This window comes from Emys orbicularis, chromosome 11, assembly GCF_028017835.1.
Source record: "Emys orbicularis isolate rEmyOrb1 chromosome 11, rEmyOrb1.hap1, whole genome shotgun sequence".
Lineage (NCBI taxonomy): Eukaryota > Metazoa > Chordata > Testudines > Emydidae > Emys > Emys orbicularis.
The window spans coordinates 80,698,355-80,724,783 of NC_088693.1; the positions used below are offsets into that span (position 1 = coordinate 80,698,355).

The 26,429-nt window shown below is 48.6% G+C and overlaps 1 protein-coding gene across 1 annotated transcript in view; it reads left to right on the plus strand.

Annotated features, from left to right (window-relative positions):
* The window catches only part of LOC135885256 (butyrophilin subfamily 1 member A1-like), a 39,601-nt gene that overhangs the window by 1,544 nt on the left and 11,628 nt on the right, over window positions 1-26,429 (plus strand). Inside the window, exons 2-4 of the mRNA XM_065412883.1 lie at window positions 3,401-3,748; window positions 6,533-6,814; window positions 14,642-14,786. Of these exons, the coding sequence (XP_065268955.1) occupies window positions 3,401-3,748; window positions 6,533-6,814; window positions 14,642-14,786 (775 nt within the window). The remainder of the gene's footprint in view (window positions 1-3,400; window positions 3,749-6,532; window positions 6,815-14,641; window positions 14,787-26,429) is intronic.

A 26,429-nucleotide genomic window follows, 5' to 3' on the forward strand; every position in this document is an offset into this window, starting at 1 on the left:
CGAGTGAGTCACCCCCTTCCTTTGGGGAGTTTGGGACTGCGATGAGGTAATGCTCACCTGACTCTGAAGGGGGGGACAAAGCCAAGAGGAAAAAAGAACAAGATAAAAGGGAGAGACCTTTGCCATGCTCTCTCTCTTCCACCTACACCTACAGACACCACCACCACCAAGCGACTGAAGTGGGGATCAAAGGGGAGAGCCTGGCTGAAGAGCAGCCAGGCAGCCTGTGGTAAGAAGCATCTAAGTTTTTAAGGACATTGAAAGTGTTAAGATCAGCTTAGAATGCGTTTTGCTTTAATTTCATTTGACCAAATCTGACTTGTTGTGCTTTGCCTTATAATCACTTAAAATTTATCTCCGTAGTTAATAAATCTGTTTGTTTATTCTACCTGAAGCAGTGCGTTTGGTTTGGAGTGTGTCAGAGACTCCCCTTGGGATAACAAGCCTGGTACATACCAATTTCTTTGTTAAATTGACAAACTCATATAAGCTTGCAGCGTCCAATGGGCATAACTGGACACTGGAAGAAGGAGGTTCCTAGGGTTGTGTCTGGGACCGAAGATATTGGCTAGTGTCACTCGGTTGCACAATCCAAGGAGCAGATTACATGCCAGAGGCTATTTCACTAGGAGGGTGGTGAAGCACTGGAATGGGTTACCTAGGGAGGTGGTGGAATCTCCATCCTTAGAGGTTTATAAGGCCTGGCTTGACAAGCATAGTGTTTTCTAATATCCAACCTAGACATCTCCCACTGCAACTTGAAACCATGGCTTCTTGTTCTGTCATCTGCCACCACTGAGAACAGCCAAGCTCCATCCTCCAAGTGCTTCAAAATGGATTCTTTGAGGACCTGCTCCATGATTTTTCCAGGGACTGAGATGAGGCTGACCAGTCTGTAGTTCCCCAGGTTCTCTTTCGTCCCTTTTTAAAATATGGGCACTATATTTGCCTTTTCCCAATCATCTGGGACCTCCGCAGATTGCCACAAGTTTTCAAAGATAATGGTCAATGACTCTGCAATCACATCCGCCAACTCCTTTAGCACCCTCGGATGCCTTAGATCTAGACCCATGGACTTGTGCACGTCCAGCTTTTCTAAATAGTCCTTAACCTGTTATTTCACCACAAAGGGCTGCTCACCTCCTCCCCATACTGTGTTGCCCAGGGCAGCAGTCTGGGAGCTGACCTTGTCTGTGAAGACTGAGGCAAAGAAAAGCATTGAGTACTTCAGCTTTTTCCACATCATCTGTCACTAGGTTGCCTCCCCCATTCAGTACGGGTCCCACACTTTCCCTTGATCTGTTGACTATCCTGTTGAATTCTATGTACCATCATTTCATGTGAAGTTATGAAGTATTGCTATAGGTTTGTTACTGAAATATGTGGTAAGTGGGAGACACCCAGACCTAGGCTTTCAATGGCAACAAAGGAGCAAGTGTCACTGGCCAGACTGGTGTTGATGGTCCATCAAGGAGAATCCGCTCTTCCACAGGCTTCTCATAGAGGGCACGCATGCCACAGCGGCTACCAACTCCCACATCACATCAAGCATCTTTCTAGCACCTGGAGAGAAAATGTAAATGAGGGACGATGACATCACAACTGGGCCTCTCTGCTCCCCCCTCTGAACACCTGGAAGATTGAGGGAAGATAAAGACTTTGAACTGAGGAGATTGGTCCCAGGCTGAAAGGGAATACAGCCAGTGTGTTAAGAACTGTGAGCTGCCTGTAACATCGGGTAGAGTGAGAAACTGCTTGATTCAAATCTTGCTTAGTCTGTACAATTTACACTGTGATTTTTTCTTATGTAATCTATTCTGATCTCTCTGCCTGCTATTTATAATCACTTAAAATCTATCTTTCTGTAGTGCAGAGGTTCTCAAACTTCATTGAACCGTGACCCCCTTCTGACAACAAAAATTACTACATGACCTCAAGAGGGGGGACTGAAGCCTGCACCCCGCTGCCCTGGTGGGGGAGGGGGAGCAAAGCTGAAGCCCCAGGTGTGTGATCTGTATCCTGAGCCTCGCCACCAAGGGCTGAAGCCCTCGGACTTTGGCGTCCATCCTGGATGGTGGGGCCTGGGCTTTGACTTCGACCCCAGGGCCCAGCAAGTCCAACACAAGCCCTGGCAACCCCATTAAAAAGGGCTGATGACCCACTTCAGGTTCCAACCCACAGTTTGAGAACCGCTGCTGCAGTTAATATATCTGTTCAATATTTTACCTAAAATAATGTGGTTTTAGTTGAAGAGCTTAGAGAATTTCAACCAAGGGCATTGGAGCCTTCTCAAAAGCGGGAGGGCTGGGGGCCCCCACCACCTGAGGCCCCTCCCCTTCCCCCAAGGGCCTGCCCCGCCCTCCTCTTCCCCTGGAGTCCCCACCCCCAGCCAATCTGGAAGCTGCCAAAAGCAGCCCCTGCCCGTGTCCCTGCTCCCCGGATCTCCACTCAGTGCAGGTGAAGGGACCCAGGGTCACCACAGCTGCCCGCGCAGCTCTCCCCAACCCGGCTCTGGCTGGGGAGCAGGGTCTCAGAGCCGCAGCCCAGCTATGATAAGATCTGTATAGGCAGCTGTGGGGAGCCATGGCGGACCCTCCACCTGTGTGCAGCATGGGGGGGCCTCAGAGAGCAGCCCCCGGCCCATGTCCCCATCCCCCAGGCCCCAGTTCCAAGTTGTACCCTGGGGATCCTGTCACAACCACCCAGAGGGGAAATTGCTTAAAGTAGTTCAGACCAGCTCCCAGAAGTCGAAGAGAACAAAGATTTTTTTTTGGTTAAATCCTTGATTTAAACTCAGAAGAGACTGGGATTTTAGGCTACAAACTGACATGGCCTGTTAATCAGGAGGGCATATAACATTATAGAAATGTTTAAAGATGGCCCTACCAGCGAGTCTCATGTGCCAGATGAGAATTATTTGGTATAAGCGTAATGTGTTCAGACCTTTGATTTACGGTACATTTTCTCTGTCAGACTTCTGCTCTGCTTTGGAAGAGCTATTTGGTTACTGGTAACTGCTGGCACATGCTGTTCGTAGCTCTAGGAGAGAAGGCAAAATGCAGGTGCTGGAGTTTTCTCAGGCCTGCTGGGAAAGCCACAGTGAATTGTAGGGAGCTGTAAAACCTCAGTGTGGCGGGAGAAGGACGTGGATCCCTGCCCAGAGAGAGGTGATGGCTGAAGGCTTGAGACCTAAGGGGACATTCCTTGAGCAGACCCCAGAGGGGGTCAGAGGCCAACCCTGTGACTCTCTGCACTCCTAGACATGTCGAGAACACTGCCTGGGTACATGGTGTTCACTGCTAGTGCAGGGCGCTCCCGTACTGTATATCTCACTGCTGAATTAATGCCACCTCCAGCCTCTCGCCGATTTAATTTCCTTTTTTCATTGTACGTTTCACAGCACAGTTCACAGTGATTGGACCTGACCGTCCAGTCACTGCCTCCCTAGGGGGTGAGGCCGTCCTGTCCTGCCACCTCTCCCCCAGGATGAGCGCTGAGAACATGGAGGTGAGATGGTTCCAATCCCAGTACTCTGCAGTGGTGCACCTGTACCGTGATGGGCAGGATCAGTACAGACAGCAGATGCCGGAATATCAAGGAAGAACTGAGCTCTTGAGAGATGACATCACCGATGGGAGAGTTTCCCTGAGAATACGCGATATCCGACTCTTCGACGAGGGACAGTACACGTGCTTTTTTCAGTCCAGTGTCACTTACGAAGAAGCTTTATTGGAACTGCAGGTGGCAGGTCAGTAACTTGCTGTGATACTTTGACATCTTCAGCAGGGTAATGAGTGGGGTCAGGGGGGCCATTGCGAGATGACACCTGATTTATCTCATTTTAGTGGAGCAGCAGCTCTGCTCTGGTTGAGGTTATTCTAGTTGACTGTTAACAGCTGTTTTTTCTAAGGGCTCTAAAATCCAGACCCAGGCTCAGATTGTCTTGAGAATTGCTGTGGGTCACTGGACTCGGGGGTAGTGTCAATGGGCTAAATTGAGGGTCATGAGAGCCAGGGATTAATGAGACGCACAGACACCAATAGAAAGTCAGGTGATATTAACAGGTAGTTATTACAATGTTTTTGTGCACACCAGGGTGCCAGATGATGGCTCTGATCCTCCCCTCACTGGGACTGATCTCAGCTGGTGTCTGGCACCCACAGGGTAACAGTGGTTGATACAGTGAGTCCTGTAGCCCAGCGCCTGGTCTAAGAGTGGGAGAGCTGAGGAATTGCCCCCAAGGACAGGTGAAGGCAGGAGGTTGACCCCTGAAGGTGCTGCCAGACAGACCAGCCAGGGGGCAGGTGTAGCTAGGTCTGTAACCGTGATATGAGGCTTAGGTCAGGTGCAGTGAACACCAGACTGCTGACAACCCCCATGACAAGAATATGCCTTTGTGCACTTCTGCCGACACAGCCTACAGACCTCAGCACTGAAATGAGACACATGCGTGATCCCTCTCCTCCTATCACAGTGGCAGCTCTGCCAGCCTGCTCGAATGAATCCCTCCCCCAGTCACTACAGCGACTCCGAACACGGGGAAGGCAGTGGGAGTGCAGGCAGATAGATGCCGGAGTCCAAATCTGAGAAACACAACACCAGCAATGACACCTTCCCATCACCCTCCCTCACGCCTGTGTGTTATGGCACCACCTTTACTGAACCGTTCCTAGTGCCTATTGCCAGCCCAGAAGGCGGGGTTCAGGTGGCAGGGCTGGGGCGCCGTGGCTGTTACTTTGTATCTCTTGGGTTTCAGGAGTGTAAGTTTAGCTGTTCTCTGCATTTTGGAAAGGAACCAGGGCACTGCTGGGCAGCCTTAATTCTGCACTGAGAAGTATTTTGTGGAGCACAGCGGGGTAATTCCCTTCCACCACAAGGGCACCTGTTCCAACCCTCCCCCCCACCCCCCAGGGTAAATGCAAACACCCCAGAATAGTACCACAAGTATAAGTCAATTATATTGACTTACAGAAGGATGAAGGTAGACAAACAACTGCGGAGAACATAGTGGGAACAGCAAAACGGGGTTAGATCCAACAGCAGGACCCACCGGCCTGGTGGTACCACAATACGGGAGGGTAGATGCTGAGCACTGCAGCTACATTCAGCGTTCAGGGATCCTGGGCAAAGTTCCAGTCCAGCTGTGAGTCTTGGGTGCTCCTGGTCGACTTCAGTGCCAGTGAACTGTCCCCAGCAAGCCCCTTCGGTGCCCTCTTCTGCCGCTCTCTGCAAACCCCACAGAGCGACAGCCTCCCATTTACCTGGCTACAGCCTCCCTCCTTAGTCCCAATGCAAAGTCACCAGCCCCGGTAAGGGGTGATGTATTCTTCCTAAAAGGGGGGGTCACAAGGCCCCATCCCCTCTGTGGCCCTGCCCCTGCCCCTCCTCTTCCCCCGAGGCCTCGGCCCCCAGCCAAGCTGGAAGCCAGAAACTGGGCTGGGGAGCTTGGGCTCCTCCATCTGCCTGGGGTGGGGGGGCCGGAGAGTAGCCCCCTGCCCATGTCCCTGCCTCCCCAGCCCCCCACCGAGTGCAGGTGGTGGGCGTGTGGCTCCCCAGAGCTGGCCGGGCTCCAGCTTCTGGCCTGGCTGGGAGGCATGGCCTTGGGGGGAAGGGGAGGGGCAGGGGTTCATCTGTATTGAAAAGTGGCCAGGCCAGGCCCCCTGCAGAATGCCAGAAGTGAGTAGCAGAAAATTTGGTACCTCTGAAAGCCAGGAACTACACTGAGCAAAACAAACCCACAAACACTAGATAATGGAGGCCAAGGCAACCTGAACTCCCTTAGAATGATGTTTTTTGTTAGTGAATTATTTAAGGCTTGTCTACACATATATGTGCATTGGTTTCAATGAACTAGTGCAAACCTCTGTGTGGACACTTACATGAGTTTGGAAATGGCTTATATTGATTTAGCTTGAGTCAATTCCTTCCTGATTTCAGAGTGTCCAAACCAGGGATTTGCACTTATGGAGATATACCTATCTCATAGAGCTGGAAGGGTCCCTGAAAGGTCATCGAGTCCAGCCCCCTGCCTTCACTAGCAGGACCAAGTACTGATTTTGCCCCAGATCCCTAAGTGGCCCCCTCAAGGATTGAACTCACAACCCTGGGTTTAGCAGGCCAATGCTCAAACTACTGAGCTACCCCTCCCCCCACTTGATTAACTAAATCATTTTAACTAAACTGGAGCAAGAAAAAGCCCTGACATTAACATTAATTAACATGCATCTGACGAAGTGGGTATTCACCCACGAAAGCTTAATGCTCCAATACATGTATTAGTCTGTAAGGTGCCACAGGACTCTCTGTTGCTTTTTACAGATCCAGACTAACACGGCTACCCCTCTGATACCTGACATTAATTTTACTGTTTATCAAATAGGAATCTGACCAGATTAACTGACCTACTGCACTCATGGACTCACATTCAATTATTAGTTTAATAGGAAATGGCTTTTGATAACGCTGCAATAAAGCTTTTGGCTCATTACTGGGCACTGTAGGATTATCACAAGTTCATTTATTTTTTCTGTAGGTTTGGGCTCTGCTCCTGTCATCTCTGTGGCGGGACATCAGGACAGAGGGATCCGGGTGGTGTGTCGATCACCCGGATGGTACCCACAGCCCGAGGCTCAGTGGAGAGATCTCCAGGGGCAGCTCTTACCATCAGTCTCTGAAAACATATCCCGAGAGGCCGATGGCCTGTTTCAAGCAGAGATTGCCATTGTTCTAACAGAAGAGTCCAACCAGAAAGTGTCCTGCTGTATCAAGAACCCCCGTCTCAACCAGGAGAGAGAGTCGACCATTTACGTAGCAGGTCAGTGCCCGTCCGTGCTCCACATGGATAGACAGAGACGCTGCAGATGTGGGCAGAGAGTATTTATCATTGTGTTTCCCATGTATTGGCCTGGGCCTTCAACATGCTGAGCACTTCTTAGTAACTTCTGAGCAACCTTAGTTGTCTTTGGATGTGCCTACACTGTAATACAAAATCTACTGATGGACCATGCCAGCTGACTCAGGCTTGCAGGGCTTGGGCTACGGGCAGCTTAAATTGCAGTGTAGATATTTGGGCTTGTGCTGGAGACCAAGCTCTAGGACCCTTTAAGGTGGGAGTTCTGCCTGCTGCCTTAGGGAACAGCCCCTCTCTGTTTTGGGTTCTTGTGTGTTATGGTTTTGGATTCTAAGAAACAAAGTCCTGTTACGCGTCAACCTTCAAGCAAAAGTATTTTTGTTAGTATTTGACTTGTGTGTGTGCGCGCATGTGCCGTGAACATCACAGTTCTCAATGGGGGGGATGGAGAAAATTCTTATTTATTTAAAAAAAAAAAAAAAAGGGCTCACCAGACTGTAACTGTCAGGATCATCTCTGGAGCCTAACTTCAGTACCAGACAAATAGGTTGAAACTATAGTAAAGAACAGAAAAATCAGGCACATATGTGAACATGATTTGTTGGGGGAAAGTCAACATGGCATTTGTAGAGGGAAATCATGCTTTGCTAATCTATTAGACTTCTTTGAGGGTGTCAACAAACATGTGGAGAAGGGGGATCCAGTGCATGCAGGGTACCTAGACTTTCAGAAAGCCTTTGACAAGGTCCCTCACCAAAGGCTCTTAAGCAAAGTAAGCTGTCATGGGATAAGTGTTATGCTTATAGAAAGCAAACGAGATCTTTTTCAGGAGAAAAGGCAACACGCTGCGTTTATTGAGAATACAACATAATAAATCAATGCATATCCATACATACACACACAAGTCTTGCCAACGATGTTATAGTTACTAGTCTGTAGCTTGAGGCAATCTAATGGCCAGTTAGATTGGTCTTGACTGGAGAAGCCGGGTCCTTGTCGGTCACAACCGATGCTCCCACATGCTGGCAAGACGAACCCAAAGCTTTCTGGCAAACACCCCTGGTTTTAGAGTAGCAGCCGTGTTAGTCTGTATCCACAAAAAGAACAGGAGTGCCTGTGGCACCTTAGAGACTAACAAATTTATTTGAGCATAAGCTTTCGTGGGCTACAGCCCACTTCTTTGGATGCATAGAATGGAACATATATTGAGGAGATATATCTACACATACAGAGAGCATGAAAAGGTGGGAGTTGTCTTACCAACTCTGAGAGGCCAATTAAGTAAGAGAAAAAAAACTTTTGAAGTGATGATCAAGATAGCCCAGTACAGACAGTTTGATAAGAAGTGTGAGAATACTTACATGGGGAGATAGATTAAATGTTTGTAATGGCTAAAAAAAACCTGGTTTTATTGTCCTTGTCACCCATTAGAGTCTATGGGTTTTGCACAGTCAGGTTATAATCAGTCCTGTGACTAGTCCTGTGGTCTGCATCCTGAGGCCAGGGGGGCCCAACATTCCCAGGATGGGGAAGGTCTGGGTCTCGACGTCCGCATTATTTTATCTTTGTGGGTGTTTACTTTTAGCTTCCGGGCGATCAATATTGCTCTTTCCAATAAGCTCGTGGCATCTTCAAGTCTCTTCATTCCTCCCTTGACCATCTGGCTCTAGAGATGGCCTTCATACTTCTCTTTCACATGCATACCAACAGATTTCACCTTTTGGTTACACTTAAAGCATATTCTTGGTTAGTAATGCAAAAATATTACCCTTACTCAGGCCTAAATGCCCTTATATTTTCTTCCTGCCTCATCAGCGGGGTGAGCACTGAGCAGCTTATCCAATGCGCATCTCCCAACGGTCTTCGACCGTTCCTTCCTCCTGTTCAGAACGGGGGGCTGGCAGGGTGCAAAGTACAGAAAAAGGGAAAGCATGGAAAGAATTGAAAGGCGATATAAATGCTAAAACAATCTAAATGCTATATATGAATTCTTACTACCATTTACTTCTCTACTTCCTATCATGACACAATTTACTATTACATATTATCATATATGAATTAATTAGGCCACTAGGCGACAAGAGGGAAGGTCCTCTCATGGATCAGTATCTGGTTAAAAGACAGGAGACAAAGGGTAGGAATAAATGGTCAGCTTTCAGAAAGAAGAAAGGTAAATCGTGATGTGCCTCAAGGTCTGTATTGGGACCCGTGTTGTTCACCATACTCATAAATGATCTGGAAAAAGGGGTAAACAGTGAGATGGCAAAACCTGGAGATGATACAAAACTACTCAAGACAGTTAAGTCCCAGGCAGACTGTGAAGAGTTACAAAGGGATCTCACAAAACTGGGTGACTGGGCAACAAAATGGCAGATGAAATACAACATTGATAAATACAAAGCAATGCATATTGGAAAACATCATCCTAACTATATATACAAAATTATCAGGTCTCACTCAAGCAAAAGATCTTGGAATCATTGCAGATAGTTCTGAAAACATCTTCAGCAGTGGCATTCAAAAAAGCAAACAGAATGTAAGGAACTATTAGGAAGGGGGTAGATAATATACTCCTGGGGGGATTCTGCGCCCCTGTGGGGGCACATAATTCATATGGCCTGCATTTCTCTGTGCCTCCTGTGCAGAAAAATGAGGAAAAAAATCTGCCGGGGCTGGAGACACAATCCACTTCCCAGGCAGCCAAGGAGGCAGTGCGACTGTTCCAGTGTACCCTGCTGGCGTAGCCTCAGAGACGGGAGGGAGGGGGCCTAGGCATATGTGCCTGCGTGATCACCAGCGGGGGTCGGGGGGGGGGGGAAGTACCTATGTGCATCCCAACAAGCAAGAGAGAGAAGGACGTCCCTCTCTCTGCAGCTCCCTGGAGTGTGAGGGTCGGGCTTTTTATTATGCAGGGGGCAGGCTAGAGGCACAAACGAAGGAGCCTGCCTGAGTTAATTGATCTCATTCTCGGCGGCACAAATGTAGCCCCCTGACTGTGTAGTAAAGTTGTTAAAGTTGCTGTTGATGGTTAATTGATCTCCTTCTCAGAGGCAGAAATGCAGCAGCCTGCCTATTGTTCCTATTGTTAGTTAACTGTTCCCATTCTCAGTCAATTCCCCCAGGAGTATAAAACCCGTGAAACTTTTAAGGACCCTACATTGCCAGAGTGATGTAACAGAGTCGTCTTACTTAGGCCTTGGCTACACTTGCGAGTTACAGCGCTGTAAAGCCACCCCCAGCGCTGTAACTCACTCCCCGTCCACACTGGCAAGGCATTTGCAGCGCTGTATCTCCGTGGTTGCAGCGCTGCATGTACTCCACCTCCCCGAGAGGAATAGCGAGTATTGCGCTGCCGCTGCAGCGCTGCAATGCCAGTGTGGCCGCCCAATGCGCTGTGACTGGCATCCAGAATTATTCGGCAGTATCCCACAGTGCCTGTTCTAGCCACTCTGGTCATCAGTTCAAACTCTACTGCCCTGGCCTCAGGTAACCAACCATGTGACCCGCCCTTTACATTCCCCGGGAATTTTAAAAATCCCCTTCCTGTTTGCTCAGCCCGGCGTGGTGTGGAGTGCTATCAGCGAATCTTTCCAGGTGACCACGCGCCAAGCGAGCCTCAGCATGGAGCAATCGCGAGTTGCTGGACCTCATCAGTGTTTGGGGGGAGGAAGCTGTCCAGTCCCAGCTGCGCTCCAGCCGTAGGAATTACGATACCTTCGGGAAGGTATCAAAGGACATGATGGAAAGGGGCCATGACTGGGACGCCCTGCAGTGCAGGATTAAAGTGAAGGAGTGCCTACCGCAAAGCCCGTGACGCAAACGGCCGCTCGGGTGCTCCCCCCGCGACCTGTCGATTCTACAAAGAGCTGGATGCGATACTTGGGGTTAACCCCACCTCCACTCCGAGCACCACCATGGACACTTCAGAGCCGGTGTGGGGTGGGGAGAAGGAAGAGGAGGAGGAGGAAAACGGGAGTGATGGTGGTGGGCCGGATGGAGACACCCCGGAATCCCTGGAGCCATGCAGCCAGGAGCTCTTCTCGAGCCAGGAGGAAGGTAGCCAGTCGCAGCGGCCGGTACTTGGTGGAGGACAAACAGAAGAGCAGGTTCCCGGTAAGCGGGTTTTTTTTCGGGAAGGAATTTTTTCGGTGCGGGCTCTTTGGGAGAGGAGGGTTAGGCATGCATGCCTAGATGCGGAATAGTGCATTGATGTGGTTTATCACATCGCGGTAATCGGCCTTGGTAATCTCTTCGAATGTCTCATCCAGAACATGTGCAATGCGCTTGCGCAGGTTTATCGGGAGAGCCACCATGGTCCTTGTCCCAGCCAGGCTAACGTGTCCGCGCCACTGTGCCGCGAGGGGCGGGGGGACCATTGCTGCACACAGGCAAGCTGCATATGGGCCAGGGCAGAAGCCGCATTGCAGTAGAAGACCTTCCCTTGCTTCCCAGGTCACCCTCAGCAGCGAGATATCGTCCAGGACGAACTCCTGTGGAAAACGTTGGGACAGTGTTCAGTGTAGGTGCCCCCTGAAGCTGTTGGCTCTCCCCAAGGCACAGAAACCCAGAGGACAGTACAACCCTGAAACAATCAGTCCCCCTTACTCACCATTTTGAGGCTCCCGTGGGATATGTGTGCTCTGTTTGGGATGGGAAAATTATGCTATTGTGTAGACCCTGTGTGTTTTCTACTCCTTAAATGCGGGGGAAATCATTACTCTGTCTGGTATAAACAATGCTGCCTCTGTTAAATGTTGCATTTTGCCTATACAGCTGCATCAACCTTGAGACCTCAGCCGTCCCTCTTATCGCCTGCTCAGAGACTGCAAAGACTCAGGAAGAGACCGCGAAAAAGCAAAGAAGACATGCTGCAAGAAGTGATGCGGCAATCTATTAAAGAGAATGAGAAGGCACAGGACTGGAGGGAGAGAGAAAGCAGGATCCGCCAGGAAAACGCAGTGCACCGGCGGCAAAGCATGGAGCACCGGCAGCAAAGCACGGATTGGCTCGTAAGCATCCTGGAGCGCCAAGCAGATGCTATCCAGGAGCTTGTAGCCATGCAGAAGGAGCAGTACCGCAAACTCAAACAGCACCCCCCCCTACAGCCCTTGTCCCAAAACTCTTTCCGTTGTGCCCCACTGTCACCTCCAACCCACTTTCCCCAACTTCCGTGTTCTTCACACCACCCGCTGCCTCCAACACCAGTATCTTCACCACCCAACCCTGAAGACCACGACCCTTATCCTCTGCACTCAACCCCCATCACCATGCAGTATAGCTGCCCTGAAGTGCAGCACTCACTGCACAGCACACCAGACAGGACATACATGAATCTGTGATTACACTGTTCCCCACTCCACCCCCTTGCCCTTTCTGATTCAGTTGTGTTTCTTTTCAATAAATAAATTTTCTTTTCAATAAATGGATTTTTTGGCTTTGAAAACATTCTTTATTATTGCATAAAGTAAAAGATTCCTTAGCCCAGGAAATAAACAGGCACTGCAAGTCTGCTTAGCAAACACTGATTCCTAAAGATTGGAACTACTGCACTTCACTCCCGTGCAGGGCACCAGATATCACTTCTGGTTTTCAGCCTCAAATTGCTCCCTCAAGGCATCCCTAATCCTTGCAGCCCTGTGCTGGGCCCCTGTAATAGCCCTGCTCTCTGGCTGTGCAAATTCAGCCTCCAGGTGTTGAACCTCGGAGGTCCATGCCTGAGTGAAGGTTTCACCCTCCCCTTCACAAATGTTATGGAGGGTACAGCACGCGGATATAACCGCGGGGATGCTGTGTTTGGACAAGTCCAGCTTCCCATACAGAGATCCGCCAGCGGCCCTTTAAACGGCCAAAGGCACACTCTACAGTCATTCGGCACCGGCTCAGCCTGTAGTTGAACCGTTCCTTGCTGCCGTCAAGGCTCCCTGTGTAGGGTTTCATGAGCCACGGCATTAACGGGTAAGCGGGATCTCCAAGGATCACAATGGGCATTTCAACTTCCCCTACCGTGATCTTCCGCTCTGGGAAAAAAGTCCCGGCCTGCATCTTCCTGAACAGCCAAGTGTTCCGAAAGATGCGTGCGTCATGCACCTTTCCAGGCCAGCCTGTGTTAATGTCAATGAAACGCCCACGGTGATTCACAAGCGCCTGGAGAACCATAGAGAAATACCCCTTCCGATTAACGTACTCGGATCCTAGGTGGGGTGGTGCCAGAATAGGAATGTGCGTCCCATCTATCGCCCCTCCACAGTTAGGGAACCCCATTTGTGCAAAGCCATCCACTATTTCCTGCATGTTACCCAGAGTCACGGTTCTTCTGAGTAGGAGTTGCCAGCTTCCAGATTGCAATAGCCACCCACTTCTCCACTGGCAGGGCAGCTCTCAATCTCGTGTCCTTGCGCTGCAGGGTGGGGGCGAGCTCCTCACACAGTCCCATGAAAGTGGCTTTTCTCATCCGAAAGTTCTGCAGCCACTGCTCGTCATCCCAGACTTCCACGACGATATGATCCCACCACTCGATGCTTGTTTCCCGAGCCCAAAAGCGGCGTTCCACGGTGCTGAGCATGTCCGTGAATGCCACAAGCAATTTCGTGTCGTACGCGTTACGCGGCTCGATAGCATCGTCAGACTCCTCACTCTCACTGTCACGTTGGATCTTAAGGAATAGTTCGACAGCCAAACGTGACGTGCTGGCGAGATAAGTCAGCATACGCCTCAGCAGTTTGGGCTCCATTTCCCGCAGACAGATCGCGCTGCACAAAAACTGTTGAAAGATGGCGCCAAAGGTGGACGGAAACAAAGGGATTTCTGGGATGCGAAGCGATGCATCACGGGGCGTTGGGACGGGACCCAGAATGCCCCGCACCCACGCCCCCTTCCCACAACCCACGGTGCCAGAATGGGAAGAGGTGCTCCGTGGGATAGCTGCCCATAATGCACCGCTCCCAATAGCGCTGCAATTGCCGCAAATGTGGCCACGACAGTGCGCTGGGCAGCTGTCAGTGTGGACAGACTGCAGCGCTTTCCCTACTCAGCTGCACGAAGACAGGTTTAACTCACAGCGCTGTACAGCTGCAAGTGTAGCCAAGGCCTTATAAACGACAGGAAGGGAATCCTGGATTTAGGGAGATCTATGTGCTGTCTCACTTTTTTCCTGTGCCAAAGTGGCACAATGGGGTTAGATTACAGCTCAGGGTTTATTGTACTTACCCATTTAAAAAAAAAAAAAAGACTTTGAGGGCAGATAAAACATTCACCAAGCAGTCAATAAAATGTCAGGACAATCAGAACCAAGCACTTCCCAAAGTACCATGCCAGGTCCAGGACAATAATTAGCAAAACTGTATGACTTTCATGTGTGAAAGTCTGAGCAATTTAAAATGACATTCTACTTTTTTTGTTTGTTTTTTGCTGTTCTGTAATGTAATTTAAATTAAAATCCAGGATTATAACTGGAATGCAGGGTATTAGTTACCAAGTGTTTGTAACTTCATTTTCATGTGTTTAGGAAATTCTGAATAGTTATTGTGACTTCTTTCTGTATTGTATTGTAGATGCAGCCCCATGCTTTGGGTGTCCCTAAAACTCTAGCTGCCAGAAGCTGGGAATGGATGACAGGGGATGGATCACTCAATGATTGCCCTGTTCTGTTCATTCCCTCTGGGGCACCTGGCACTGGCCACTGTCAGAAGACAGGACACTGGGCTACATGGAACATTTGTTTGACCCAGTGTGGCTGTTCTTGTGTTCTTATGTATATATTTGTTCCCAAGTCAATGGCACTTTCTCTTGCAGAGCTGTTTTTCCCGAGAGTCAATCCCTGGATGGTGGCTCTGGCGGTGATCCTGTCTCTCCAGGCTGTTCTCGTTGCCCTGGCCGGTTACTGCTTCTGGAGGCAACACAGAGAGAAAGGTGAAGTAACAAGAGGCAGGAATTTGGTGTGTGTGGTGTGTGCGAGAGAAAGAGAGAGAGATTTAAAAACCAAACCAAAAGTAAAGAGACAGGGATTAAGGGGCTTTGATTCAGTGTTCGGAGGAGTTTCAGGCAGTGGGAGCCGGGCTGAGGGTGAAGAGGGAGCTGGATAAATTATGACTTCACAATTGAACCGAGAAGTGTCAAGTGATTTCACCCCTTCAGATCTCACTCAAGGATCCCAATTGAATGTGGTTCTGAACTGTTCCATGGGGATCAGCCTGGCTCAGATGGAAACACCATGTGAGGCTCAGTTAGGGTGACTAGACAGTAAGTGTAAAAAATCAGGACAAGGGGTGGGGGGTAATAGGAGCCTATATAAGAAAAAGCCCCCAAAATCGGGACTGTCCCTATAAAATCGGGACATCTGGTCACCCTAGGCTCAGTGAGCGGGGCTTGGAGCACCCAGACGTAATTTGGCTGCTTGCAGGAAATCCAGAATGCAAAGTAGGAGGAGAGAGGGGGGCTGTGCAAATGGAAAGGTTAGCAGTTACCGTAGCTGCACTAAGATTTGCTCAGTCTGAGATCCTGCTACAGGAACAGGGCAATGAGCTCTCTAGTGTAGTATGAGTGCTCAACTGTCGTTTTTCCTCTGGTCACAAGGGGCAGAAATTGGCTTTCAGTGATCTGTGCGTTCACACGGAGCTGGGGTTTTCAAAGCTTCCTAAGGGGTCTGAAAAATACTCAATTTTTCTTTAAATTAATGGGCACCAAATGTGCAAACCTCCAAGGCAGCTGTGAAAGTCCTACCTGGAGGGTTTTCTCACCTGAAGGGCTGTGAACTTTATGTAGAAATTTCCAGGTGTTGGAAGAACTGGGAAGGGGAAATGTCTGTTAGAATGATTTCCCAGTGAGGACGGAAGCAGGTAATTCAGAGAAGCAGAAAGGAACTGTGCTTTTGTCTTGTGAAAGTTGGAACTGGACGCTGTACATTTAGAACTGTCACCTGCACACTTGGTCAGCAGCACCAGGTGTGAACTGGTTTAGTCAATGGTTTTAACAGATGTGGGCTGAGCCCATGTTTAGGTGACAGGGACAGGGCCGGCTCCAGGGTTTTGGCCGCCCCAAGCAGCCAAACAAAAACAAAAACAAAAAAAAGCCACGATCGCAATTGCAATCTGCGGCCTCAATTCGGCGGGAGGTCCTTCGCTCCGAGCAGGAGTGAGGGACCGTCCGCCGAATTGCCGCCGAACAGCTGGACGTGCCGCCCCTCTCCGAAGTGGCCGCCCCAAGCACCTGCTTGGTAAGCTGGTGCCTGGAGCCGGCCCTGGCCAGGGATTCACTCATTTTGAGTCCTATGGACAATTTGTCTGTGTGCCCAGAGAGAGCTAGGTTGGGCTCATTTCCAAGCATTAAAAAGGCAGAACAATGAACTGTCGCTGTCTTGTTCCCTGGGCCTTTCAGAGAATTTTCCACATCCTCGGTCACTAGGTTGCCTCCCTCATTCAGTAAGGGGCCCACACTTTCCTTGACTTTCTTCTTGTTGCTAACTGTAGCAGGGTGGACACCCGCTCCTGCCCTGAGGGGCTTGGAACAGCCCTGGGAGAAGGCTGGGGCAGGGAAGGCTGAGCTGATTCAGGGGAAGTGGCTGCAGCTGGGGCCATGCCCCAAACAGACTCAGCTGGCCCTATAAAGGCAGGGAGCCAGGAGCTCAGACACAGAGTCTCTCTCTGCACTTGGAGAGAGACGGGCCTGGCTGCAGGGAGCTAGACACAGGCTACCTGTAGTGGAGCAGGGCTGGGGAAAGGCTGAGGAGCTCCAGCCTGGAAAGCCCCAGGCTGCGGCCTAGGAGAAGGCCAAGAGGTACTAGGGGTTGCAGAGGGCAGCCCAGGGCTAGGCCAAGGCAGCAGGTCCAAACCCAACCTTGCTGATGATGAGTGGCCTATACTGCAGTCTGCCCCAGGGAGCGGGGGCTAGCTGGAGACTGGCAGTGGCCTTATCCTGAGGCGAGGTAGGGATAGTGGGTGGGGGTTCCCCAGGGAGGGGAAACCCAGAGCAAGGGGTTCTGCCAGAGGGCAGCCCCCCAGATAAGGGCACCGGGGTCCTGGGAGGGACCCAGGGGCCAGAAGTCGTGACAAGGCGGATCACCTGCCTGCAGAGGGCGCTCCGGAGGCTGGATTGAGCTGATTCCCCAGACAACCAGCAGGAGGCGCCGCAGGGATGAGTCCAACCCCTTACACTAACATACCTGAAGAAACCCTTCTTGTTACTCTTAACATCTCTTGCTAGCTGCAACTCCAAGTGTGATTTGGCCTTCCTGATTTCACTCCTGCATGCCTGAGCAATATTTTTATACTCCTCCCTGGTCATTTGTCCAATCTTCCATTTCTTGTAAGCTTCTCTTTTGCGTTTAAGATCAGCAAGGATATCACTGTTAAGCCAAGCTGGTCGCCTGCCATATTTACTATTCTTTCTACACATCGGGATGGTTTTTTCCTGCAACCTCAATAAAGATTCTTTAAAATACAGCCAGCTCCCCTGGGCTCCTTTCTCCCTCATGTTATTCTCCCAGGGGATCCTGCCCATCAGTTCCCTGAGGGAGTTAAAGTCTGCTTTTCTGAAGTCCAGGGTCCGTGTTCTGCTGCTCTCCTTTCCTCACTGCCCCCTCCCAATATCTGCCCTTGCCCCACCGCCCCCCTCCCCAGGATCTGCCCTTGCATCCAGCTGTGAGGGAGAAGCGCATGACCTGGATGTTTCTGCTAAAATGATCAGCAGAGAGGTAACTGAAAATGGTGACAATTTAATTGTCATCCATCAGGCTTTAGTGTCAGCATCCCAGCCCCACTATGCTGAGTGTGAGCAGCCAACAGCGCTGCCTGCAGACTCAGGCCAGAACGGGCACCCTTCCCCTGTGTCTTGCTGAGCCAGACCCTCCAGTTCAGCTCCAGCACAGAGCCAGAGTTAGGACCACACCCCTCCGGAGTTCCTTAGACACTGTGGGTTGTAGCCCACGAAAGCTTATGCTCTAATAAATTTGTTAGTCTCTAAGGTGCCACAAGTACTCCTGTTATTTAGACACTGAGATTCACTCAGCCTTGGGGCTTCTCAGTTAACAGGGACTTTCCCAGCACCCAGTGTTCAGCCTTTCTAGGAGCCTGAACCCCAAATAAATCCATTTTACTCTGTATAAAGCTTATACAGGGTAAACTCATAAATATTTGCCCTCTTTATCATTGAAAGAGAGATATGCACAGCTATTTGCCCCCCTGCCCAGGTAACAATTACTTACACTGTGTTTATTAATAAAAGTGGTTTTATTAAGTATAAGAAGTAGGATTTAAGTGGTTTTAAGTAATAACAGACAGAACAAAGTAAGTCATCAAGCAGAATAAAACAAAATACACAAGTCTAAGCCTAATACATTAAGAATCTGATTACAGGTAATATCTCACCCTCAAAGATATTTCAGTAAGCTTCTTTCACAGACTAGACTCCTTCCTAGTCTGGGCTCAATCCTTTCCCCTGGTTCAGTCTTCTTTAGTTCCAGCAGATATTTTAGGTGGTAATCAGGGGTTTTCTCAGGACTGGCCACCTCCTTTGTCCTGCTCCACCCCCTTTAATAGCTTTGGCACAAGGCAGGAGTCTTTTGTCTGTGCTTGGCCCCCACCCCTGCTTCTGAATGGAAAGGTAGAAGGTTTAAGATGGATTCCAGTATCAGGTGACATGGTCTCTGTAAGACCCCAGTCTCCATTCTTCCTGGGCTGGCCCACGCATACACAGGAAGGTTTGCAAGTAAACAAAGCCATTCACAACTCATTGTTTCTGAAGCACTCTTAATGGCCTCCACTTAATCTGACTACATCAGAGTACAAGTTTATATCTCAGGCCTTGGCTACACTGGCAATTCACAGCGCTGCACTTGCTGCGCTCAGGGGTGTGAAAAAACACCCCCCCTGAGCGCAGCGAGTGCAGCGCTGTAAAGCGCCAGTGTAATCAGCGCCTGCAGCGCTGCACGCTCCCTCGCAGCGCTGCAAGCTATTCCTCTCGGAGAGGTGGAGTACTTGCAGCGCTGCGAGAGAGCTCTCGCAGCGCTGGTGGCGCGACTACACTCGCGCTTCACAGCGCTGCCGCGGCAGCGCTGTGAATCCGCGAGTGTAGCCAAGGCCTTATTTTCCTAACTCCAGACATAGAAATAATACATGCAAACAAATAGGATGAACACGCTTAGTAGATTATAACCTTTCTAATGATATGTTACACGGGGCATTTAGCACAAAGCATATTTCAGTTATGTTTAATTCATGTTCATAAGCATATTTTCATAAAGCACATGGAGTGCAACGTCAGTGAGATTTTCACATCCACCCTACTTCAACCCCTTTATGTTCAGTAAAAGGACCAGGGCTCCAGCCATATAGGGGAAAATTCATGGGCAGCAAGTATACGTCAGGAGAGGCTAAGCCAGAGCTGACCCACACCAGACACCTGGGTAGTGATGGCCCTCCCTCTTCCTCTCCCTGCTGGGAGTGGACTTCTGCCGGAGGAAGTTTTTGCTTATTTATTATGCGCCATGCAGGGTCCGGTGCAGCTGAGGAGGCGGTATCTGGTTCTCAGCTTCCCGGGTTCACCAGTCATCTGCCTGGGCTCCAGATGAACTGGGGAAGCTGAGTCGCAGATACCGCCTCCTCAGCCGCCCTGGAACCTGCATGCGGCATATAAAAACTCATCATCAGCGTTCTCCACCCCGCCCGCCGCTGCCTGGCTACTCCTCTCTCTCCACCCCCCTCTCTGGAGGTACTTGCTGCCACTCGCTGGTTCCCCGCTCAGCCCCCACTGCTGCTTGCTGGCTCCTCCTCTCCAGGAGAGGAGGGACAGGAAGCTCACAGCGGGTGGGGGCAGGGAGGCCATGGGGAGAGTGAAAGGACCAGCAAGTGGTGGCAGGGAGCCGAGAGAAGAGGGACGCACATGGAGAGTGGGGAGGGGAAGGGGCTGGGGTGCAGTGGGGGTGGGAGGAAGAGATGGGATGGGGAGCTAGCCTCCCCGAGAGGAAGCTTCTCCCGCCGCCCATGGGAGCTAGACAGGGTACTTATAGTGGAGCAGGGCTGGGGAAAGGCTGAGGAGCTGGGGAGCTCCAGCCTGGATAGCCCCAGGCTGTGGCCTGGTAATAGGCCAAGGGGTACTGGGGGTTGCAGAGGGCAGCCCAGGGCTAGGCCAAGGCAGCAGGTCCAAACCCAACCTTGCCGATGATGAGTGGCCTATACTGCAGTCTGCCCCAGAGAGTGGGGGCTAGATGGTGACTGGCAGTGGCCTTATCCTGAGGCGAGGTGGGGTTAGTGGGTGGGGGTTCCCCTGGGAGGGGAGACCTAGCGTGTGTGGGTATTGCCAGGGGCAGCACCCAGAGCAAGGGGCACCGGGGTCCTGGGAGGGACACGGGGCCAGTGCAGAGGACAAGGCGGATCACCACCCTGCAGAGGGCGCTCCAGAGGCTGGTGAGCTAATTCCCTGGACGACCAGCAGGAGGCGCCGCAGGGGTGAGTCCAGACCCGTTACAGCCAGGTATGGAAAATCAGCAGCAGCATATCTAGAAACTCCTCCTTTGGAACCCCAGATATGTAAGTAGCACAGGGAAAGTTAAGACAGATGTGATTAGAGATCTTTTTGCTTGTTTTGGTCTGTGGATTCCTAAGAACATAAGAACATAAGAACATAAGAAAGGCCGTACTGGGTCAGACCAAAGGTCCATCTAGCCCAGTATCTGTCTACCGACAGTGGCCAATGCCAGGTGCCCCAGAGGGAGTGAACCTAACAGGCAATGATCAAGTGATCTCTCTCCTGCCATCCATCTCCATCCTCTGACGAACAGAGGCTAGGGACACCATTCTTACCCATCCTGGCTAATAGCCATTTATGGACTTAGCCACCATGAATTTATCCAGTCCCCTTTTAAACATTGTTATAGTCCTAGCCTTCACAACCTCCTCAGGTAAGGAGTTCCACAAGTTGACTGTGCGCTGCGTGAAGAAGAACTTCCTTTTATTTGTTTTAAACCTGTTGCCTATTAATTTCTTTTGGTGACCCCTAGTTCTTGTATTATGGGAATAAGTAAATAACTTTTCCTTATCCACTTTCTCAACATCACTCATGATTTTATATACCTCTATCATGTCCCCCCTTAGTCTTCTCTTTTCCAAACTGAAGAGTCCTAGCCTCTTTAATCTTTCCTCATATGGGACCCTCTCTAAACCCTTAATCATTTTAGTTGCTCTTTTCTGAACCTTTTCTAGTGCTAGAATATCTTTTTTGAGGTGAGGAGACCACATCTGTACACAGTATTCGAGATGTGGGCGAACCATGGATTTATATAAGGGCAATAATATATTCTCAGTCTTATTCTCTATCCCCTTTTTAATGATTCCTAACATCCTGTTTGCTTTTTTGACCGCCTCTGCACACTGCGTGGACATCTTTAGAGAACTATCCACGATGACGCCAAGATCTTTTTCCTGACTCGTTGTAGCTAAATTAGCCCCCATCATGTTGTATGTATAGTTGGGGTTATTTTTTCCAATGTGCATTATTTTACATTTATCCACATTAAATTTCATTTGCCATTTTGTTGCCCAATCACTTAGTTTTGTGAGATCTTTTTGAAGTTCTTCACAATCTGCTTTGGTCTTAACTATCTTGAGTAGTTTAGTATCATCTGCAAACTTTGCCACCTCACTGTTTACCCCTTTCTCCAGATCATTTATGAATAAATTGAATAGGATAGGTCCTAGGACTGACCCTTGGGGAACACCACTAGTTACCCCTCTCCATTCTGAGAATTTACCATTAATTCCTACCCTTTGTTCCCTGTCCTTTAACCAGTTCTCAATCCATGAAAGGACCTTCCCTTTTATCCCATGACAGCTTAATTTACGTAAGAGCCTTTGGTGAGGGACCTTGTCAAAGGCTTTCTGGAAATCTAAGTACACTATGTCCACCGGATCCCCCTTGTCCACATGCTTGTTGACCCCTTCAAAGAACTCTAATAGATTAGTAAGACACGATTTCCCTTTACAGAAACCATGTTGACTATTGCTCAAGAGTTTATGTTTTTCTATGTGTCTGACAATTTTGTTCTTTACTATTGTTTCAACTAATTTGCCCGGTACCGACGTTAGACTTACCGGTCTGTAATTCCCGGGATCACCCCTAGAGCCCTTTTTAAATATTGGCGTTACATTAGCTAACTTCCAGTCATTGGGTACCGAAGCCGATTTAAAGGACAGGTTACAAACCTTAGTTAATAGTTCCGCAACTTCACATTTGAGTTCTTTCAGAACTCTTGGGTGAATGCCATCTGGTCCCGGTGACTTGTTAATGTTGAGTTTATCAATTAATTCCAAAACCTCCTCTAGTGATACTTCAATCTGTGACAGTTCCTCAGATTTGTCACCTACAAAAGCCAGCTCAGGTTTGGGAATCTCCCTAACATCCTCAGCCGTGAAGACTGAAGCAAAGAATCCATTTAGTTTCTCCGCAATGACTTTATCATCTTTAAGCGCTCCTTTTGTATTTTCATCGTCAAGGGGCCCCACTGGTTGTTTAGCAGGCTTCCTGCTTCTGATGTACTTAAAAAACATTTTGTTATTACCTTTGGAGTTTTTGGCTAGCCGTTCTTCAAACTCCTCTTTGGCTTTTCTTATTACACTCTTGCACTTAAGTTGGCAGTGTTTGTGCTCCTTTCTATTTGCCTCACTAGGATTTGACTTCCACTTTTTAAAGGAAGTCTTTTTATCTCTCACTGCTTCTTTTACATGGTTGTTAAGCCACGGTGGCTCTTTTTTAGTTCTTTTACTGTTTTTCTTAGTTTGGGGTATACATTGAAGTTGAGCCTCTATTATGATGTCTTTAAAAAGGGCCCACGCAACTTGCAGGGATTTCACTTTAGTCACTGAACCTTTTAACTTTTGTCTAACTAACCCCCTCATTTTTGTATAGTTCCCCCTTTTGAAATTAAAGGCCACAGTGTTGGGCAGTTGAGGTGTTCTTCCCACCACAGAGATGTTGTGCTAACCCCAGGTGTTTTTGTTTTGCTTGTATCCTTTAAGCTAAACCCCAAGAAAGTTATTTTTAGTGTTGAATCCCTAAAGCCTGAGGTTTCAGATGTTTCCTTTTTTTTAATAAAATTTTCCTTTTTTGTTAATCCTTTGATTCCAAAGTCCTTAGACAAAGGGTTGGTCTGTGCTCACATTGCTAAGGCAACTGGTTGGTATTTTATTCTCAAGCCTCCCCAGGAAAGGGGATGAAGAGGCTTGGGGGGCTATTTTGAGGGGATAGGGATTCCAAGTGACCCTTCCCTGAATATTTGTGGAAATCACTTGGTGGTGACGGCAATATCTGTCCAAGGCAGAGGACTGTGCCTTGGAAGAGTTTTAACCTAAGCTGGTAGAAAATAAGCTTCGGGGGTCTTTCATGCAGGCCTCCACCTTCTGCACTCAAAGTGACAGGGTGGGAATTAGCCTTGACACTTGTAAATGTCCTTTTCTTTTACTCCTGCTAAACTCTTGGCCTCAATGCTATCTTGTGGCAAATTGATCCATAGGCTAATTATGCATCCCATAAAACGGTATTTCATAGACTCATACAATCATAGGACTAGAAGGGACCTCAAGAGGTCGTTTCCTCTTACAGTCTGAAATTTGCTGCTTTTCAGTTTACTTGAGTATCTTCTTGCGCTTGTATTAGGAGAGAAGGTAGGTCTGAGAACCCAATTTCTCTCTCACGCTCACTGCTTTGTATTTCTCTGTTACATCTCCTAACTAAACTAAAATGTCCCACCTTTTCCAATCGCTTATACGGACGAGCCTTCAGCGCTCTAATCATTATTATTGCCCCATTTCTGTAATCTCCTTTCTGAGATGGGATGACCAGCACTATGCACAGTGCCCAGGTGAGGGACTAGATAAGTATATTTTTCTATCCTGTTCTTTCTGCATCCTAACTCTTCATTCTTTAAACCATTGCTGCACATTGAGCAGAGATCTTCATGGAGCGGTGTACGGTGAGGCCTGGGTCACTTTCCTGAGTATAGAATCATAGAGTCATAGACTTTAAGGTCAGAAGGAACCATCTAGTCTGACCTCCTGCCCAATGCAGGCCACAGAATCTCACCCACCCACTCCTGTAACAAACCCCTGACCTATGCCTGAGTTATTGAAGTCCTTGAATCGTGGTTTAAAGACTTCAAGGTGCAGAGAATCCTCCAGCAAGTGACCCGTGCCCCACGCTGCAGAGGAAGGCAAAAACCCCCCAGGGCCTCTGCAAATCTGCCCTGGAGGAAAATTCCTTCCCGACCCCAAATATGGCGATCAGCTAAACCCTGAGCATGTGGGCAAGACTCACCAGCCAGACACCCAGGAAAGAATTCTCTGTAGTAACTCAGATTCCACCCCATCTAACATCCCATCACAGGCCATTGGGGAAATTTACCGCTAATAGTCAAAGATCAATTAATTGCCAAAATTAGGCTATCCCATCATACCATCCCCTCCATAAACTTATCAAGCTTAGTCTTGAAGCCAGATATGTCTTTTGCCCCCACTGCTCCCCTTGGAAGGCTGTTCCAGAACTTCACTCCTCTGATGGTTAGAAACCTTCGTCTAATTTTAAGTCTAAACTTCCTGATGGCCAGTTTATATCCATTTGTTCTTGTGTACACATTGGTACTGAGCTTACATAATTCCTCTCCCTCCCTGGTATTTATCCCTCTGATATATTTATAGAGAGCAATCATATCTCCCCTCAGCCTTCTTTTGGTTAGGCTAAACAAGCCAAGTTTTTTTTAGTCTCCTTTCATAAGACAGGCTTTCCATTTCTCGGATCATCCTAGTAGCCCTTCTCTGTACCTGTTCCAGTTTGAATTCATCCTTCTTAAACATGGGAGACCAGAAGTGCACACAGTATTCCAGATGAGGTCTCACCAGTGCCTTGTATAACGGTACTAACACCTCCTTATCTCTACTGGAAATACCTCGCCTGATGCATCCCAAGACCACGTTAGCTTTTTTCACGGCCATATCACATTGGCGGCTCATAGTCATCCTGTGATCAACCAATACTCTGAGGTCCTTCTCCTCCTCTGTTACTTCCAACTGATGCGTCCCCAATTTATAACAAAAATTCTTGTTATTAATCCCTAAATGCATGACCTCGCACTTTTCACTATTAAATTTCATCCTATTACTATTACTCCAGTTTACAAGGTTATCCAGATCTTCCTGTATGATATCCCGGTCCTTCTCTGTATTGGCTATACCTCCAAGCTTTGTGTCATCCGCAAACTTTATTAGCACATTCCCACTTTTTGTGCCAAGGTCAGTTTTAAAAAAAAAAAAAAAAAAAAAAAAGATTGGTCCCAAAACCGATCCCTGAGGAACTCCACTAGTAACCTCCCTCCAGCCTGACAGTTCACCTTTCAGTATGACCGGTTGTAGTCTCCCCTTTAACCAGTTCCTTATCCACCTTTCAATTTTCATATTGATCCCCATCTTTTCCAATTTAGCTAATAATTCCCCATGTGGAAACATATCAAATGCCTTACTGAAATCGAGGTAAATTAGATCCACTGTGTTTCCTTTGTCTAAGAAATCTGTTACCTTCTCAAAGGAGATCAGGTTGGTTTGGCACAATCTACTTTTTGTAAAACCATGTTGTATTTTGTCCCAATTACCATTGACCTCAATGTCCTTAACTACTTTCTCCTTCAAATTTTTTTCCAAGACCTTGCATACTACAGATGTCAAACTAACAGGCCTGTAGTTACCCAGATCACTTTTCTTCCCCCTTTCTTAAAAATAGGAACTACGTTAGCATTTCTCCAGTCATACGGTACAACCCCTGAGTTTACAGATTCATTAAAAATTCTTGCTAATGGGCTTGCAATTTCATGTGCCAGTTCCTTTAATATTCTTTGATGAAGATTATCTGGGCCCCCCGATTTAGTCCCATTAAGCTGTTCGAGTTTGGCTTCTACCTCGGATCGGTAATATCTACCTCCATCTCCTCATTCCCATTTGTCATCCTACCATTATCCCTAAGCTCCTCATTAAAGACTGAGGCAAAGTATTTGTTTAGATATTGGGCCATGCCTAGATTATCCTTAACCTCCACTCCATCCTCAGTGTTTAGCGGTCCCACTTCTTCCTTCTTTGTTATCTTCTTATTTATATGGCTATAGAACCTTTTACTATTGGTTTTAATTCCCTTTGCAAGGTCCAACTCTACATGGCTTTTGGCCTTTCTCACTTTATCCCTACATATTCTGACCTCAATAAGGTAGCTTTCCTTGCTGATCACTCCCATCTTTTTTTTTTTTTTCCCCCTTAACCTGAGGGTGTCACCACAACCTCTCTGTCCAGAATGAACACACCTGTGTTCTTTTCTGAGGGCATTACCACAACCCCTCAACTCAATAGGTCTGACCTAAGCCACACATTGGCTTACCCTGGGGCAACAACACATTTCCCAGCCCCGCATATGCATATTACTTACCTTACATGGGGCAACCAATTCCCCAACACTGTTCTGCGTCTGATCTTGTTGCATAAGCAAAAGTTTGCATGGCGTGAGCCCAAAGGGACAGATGGCCCCATGGTCAGTCCTTCTCCGATAGCCCAATAGAGAT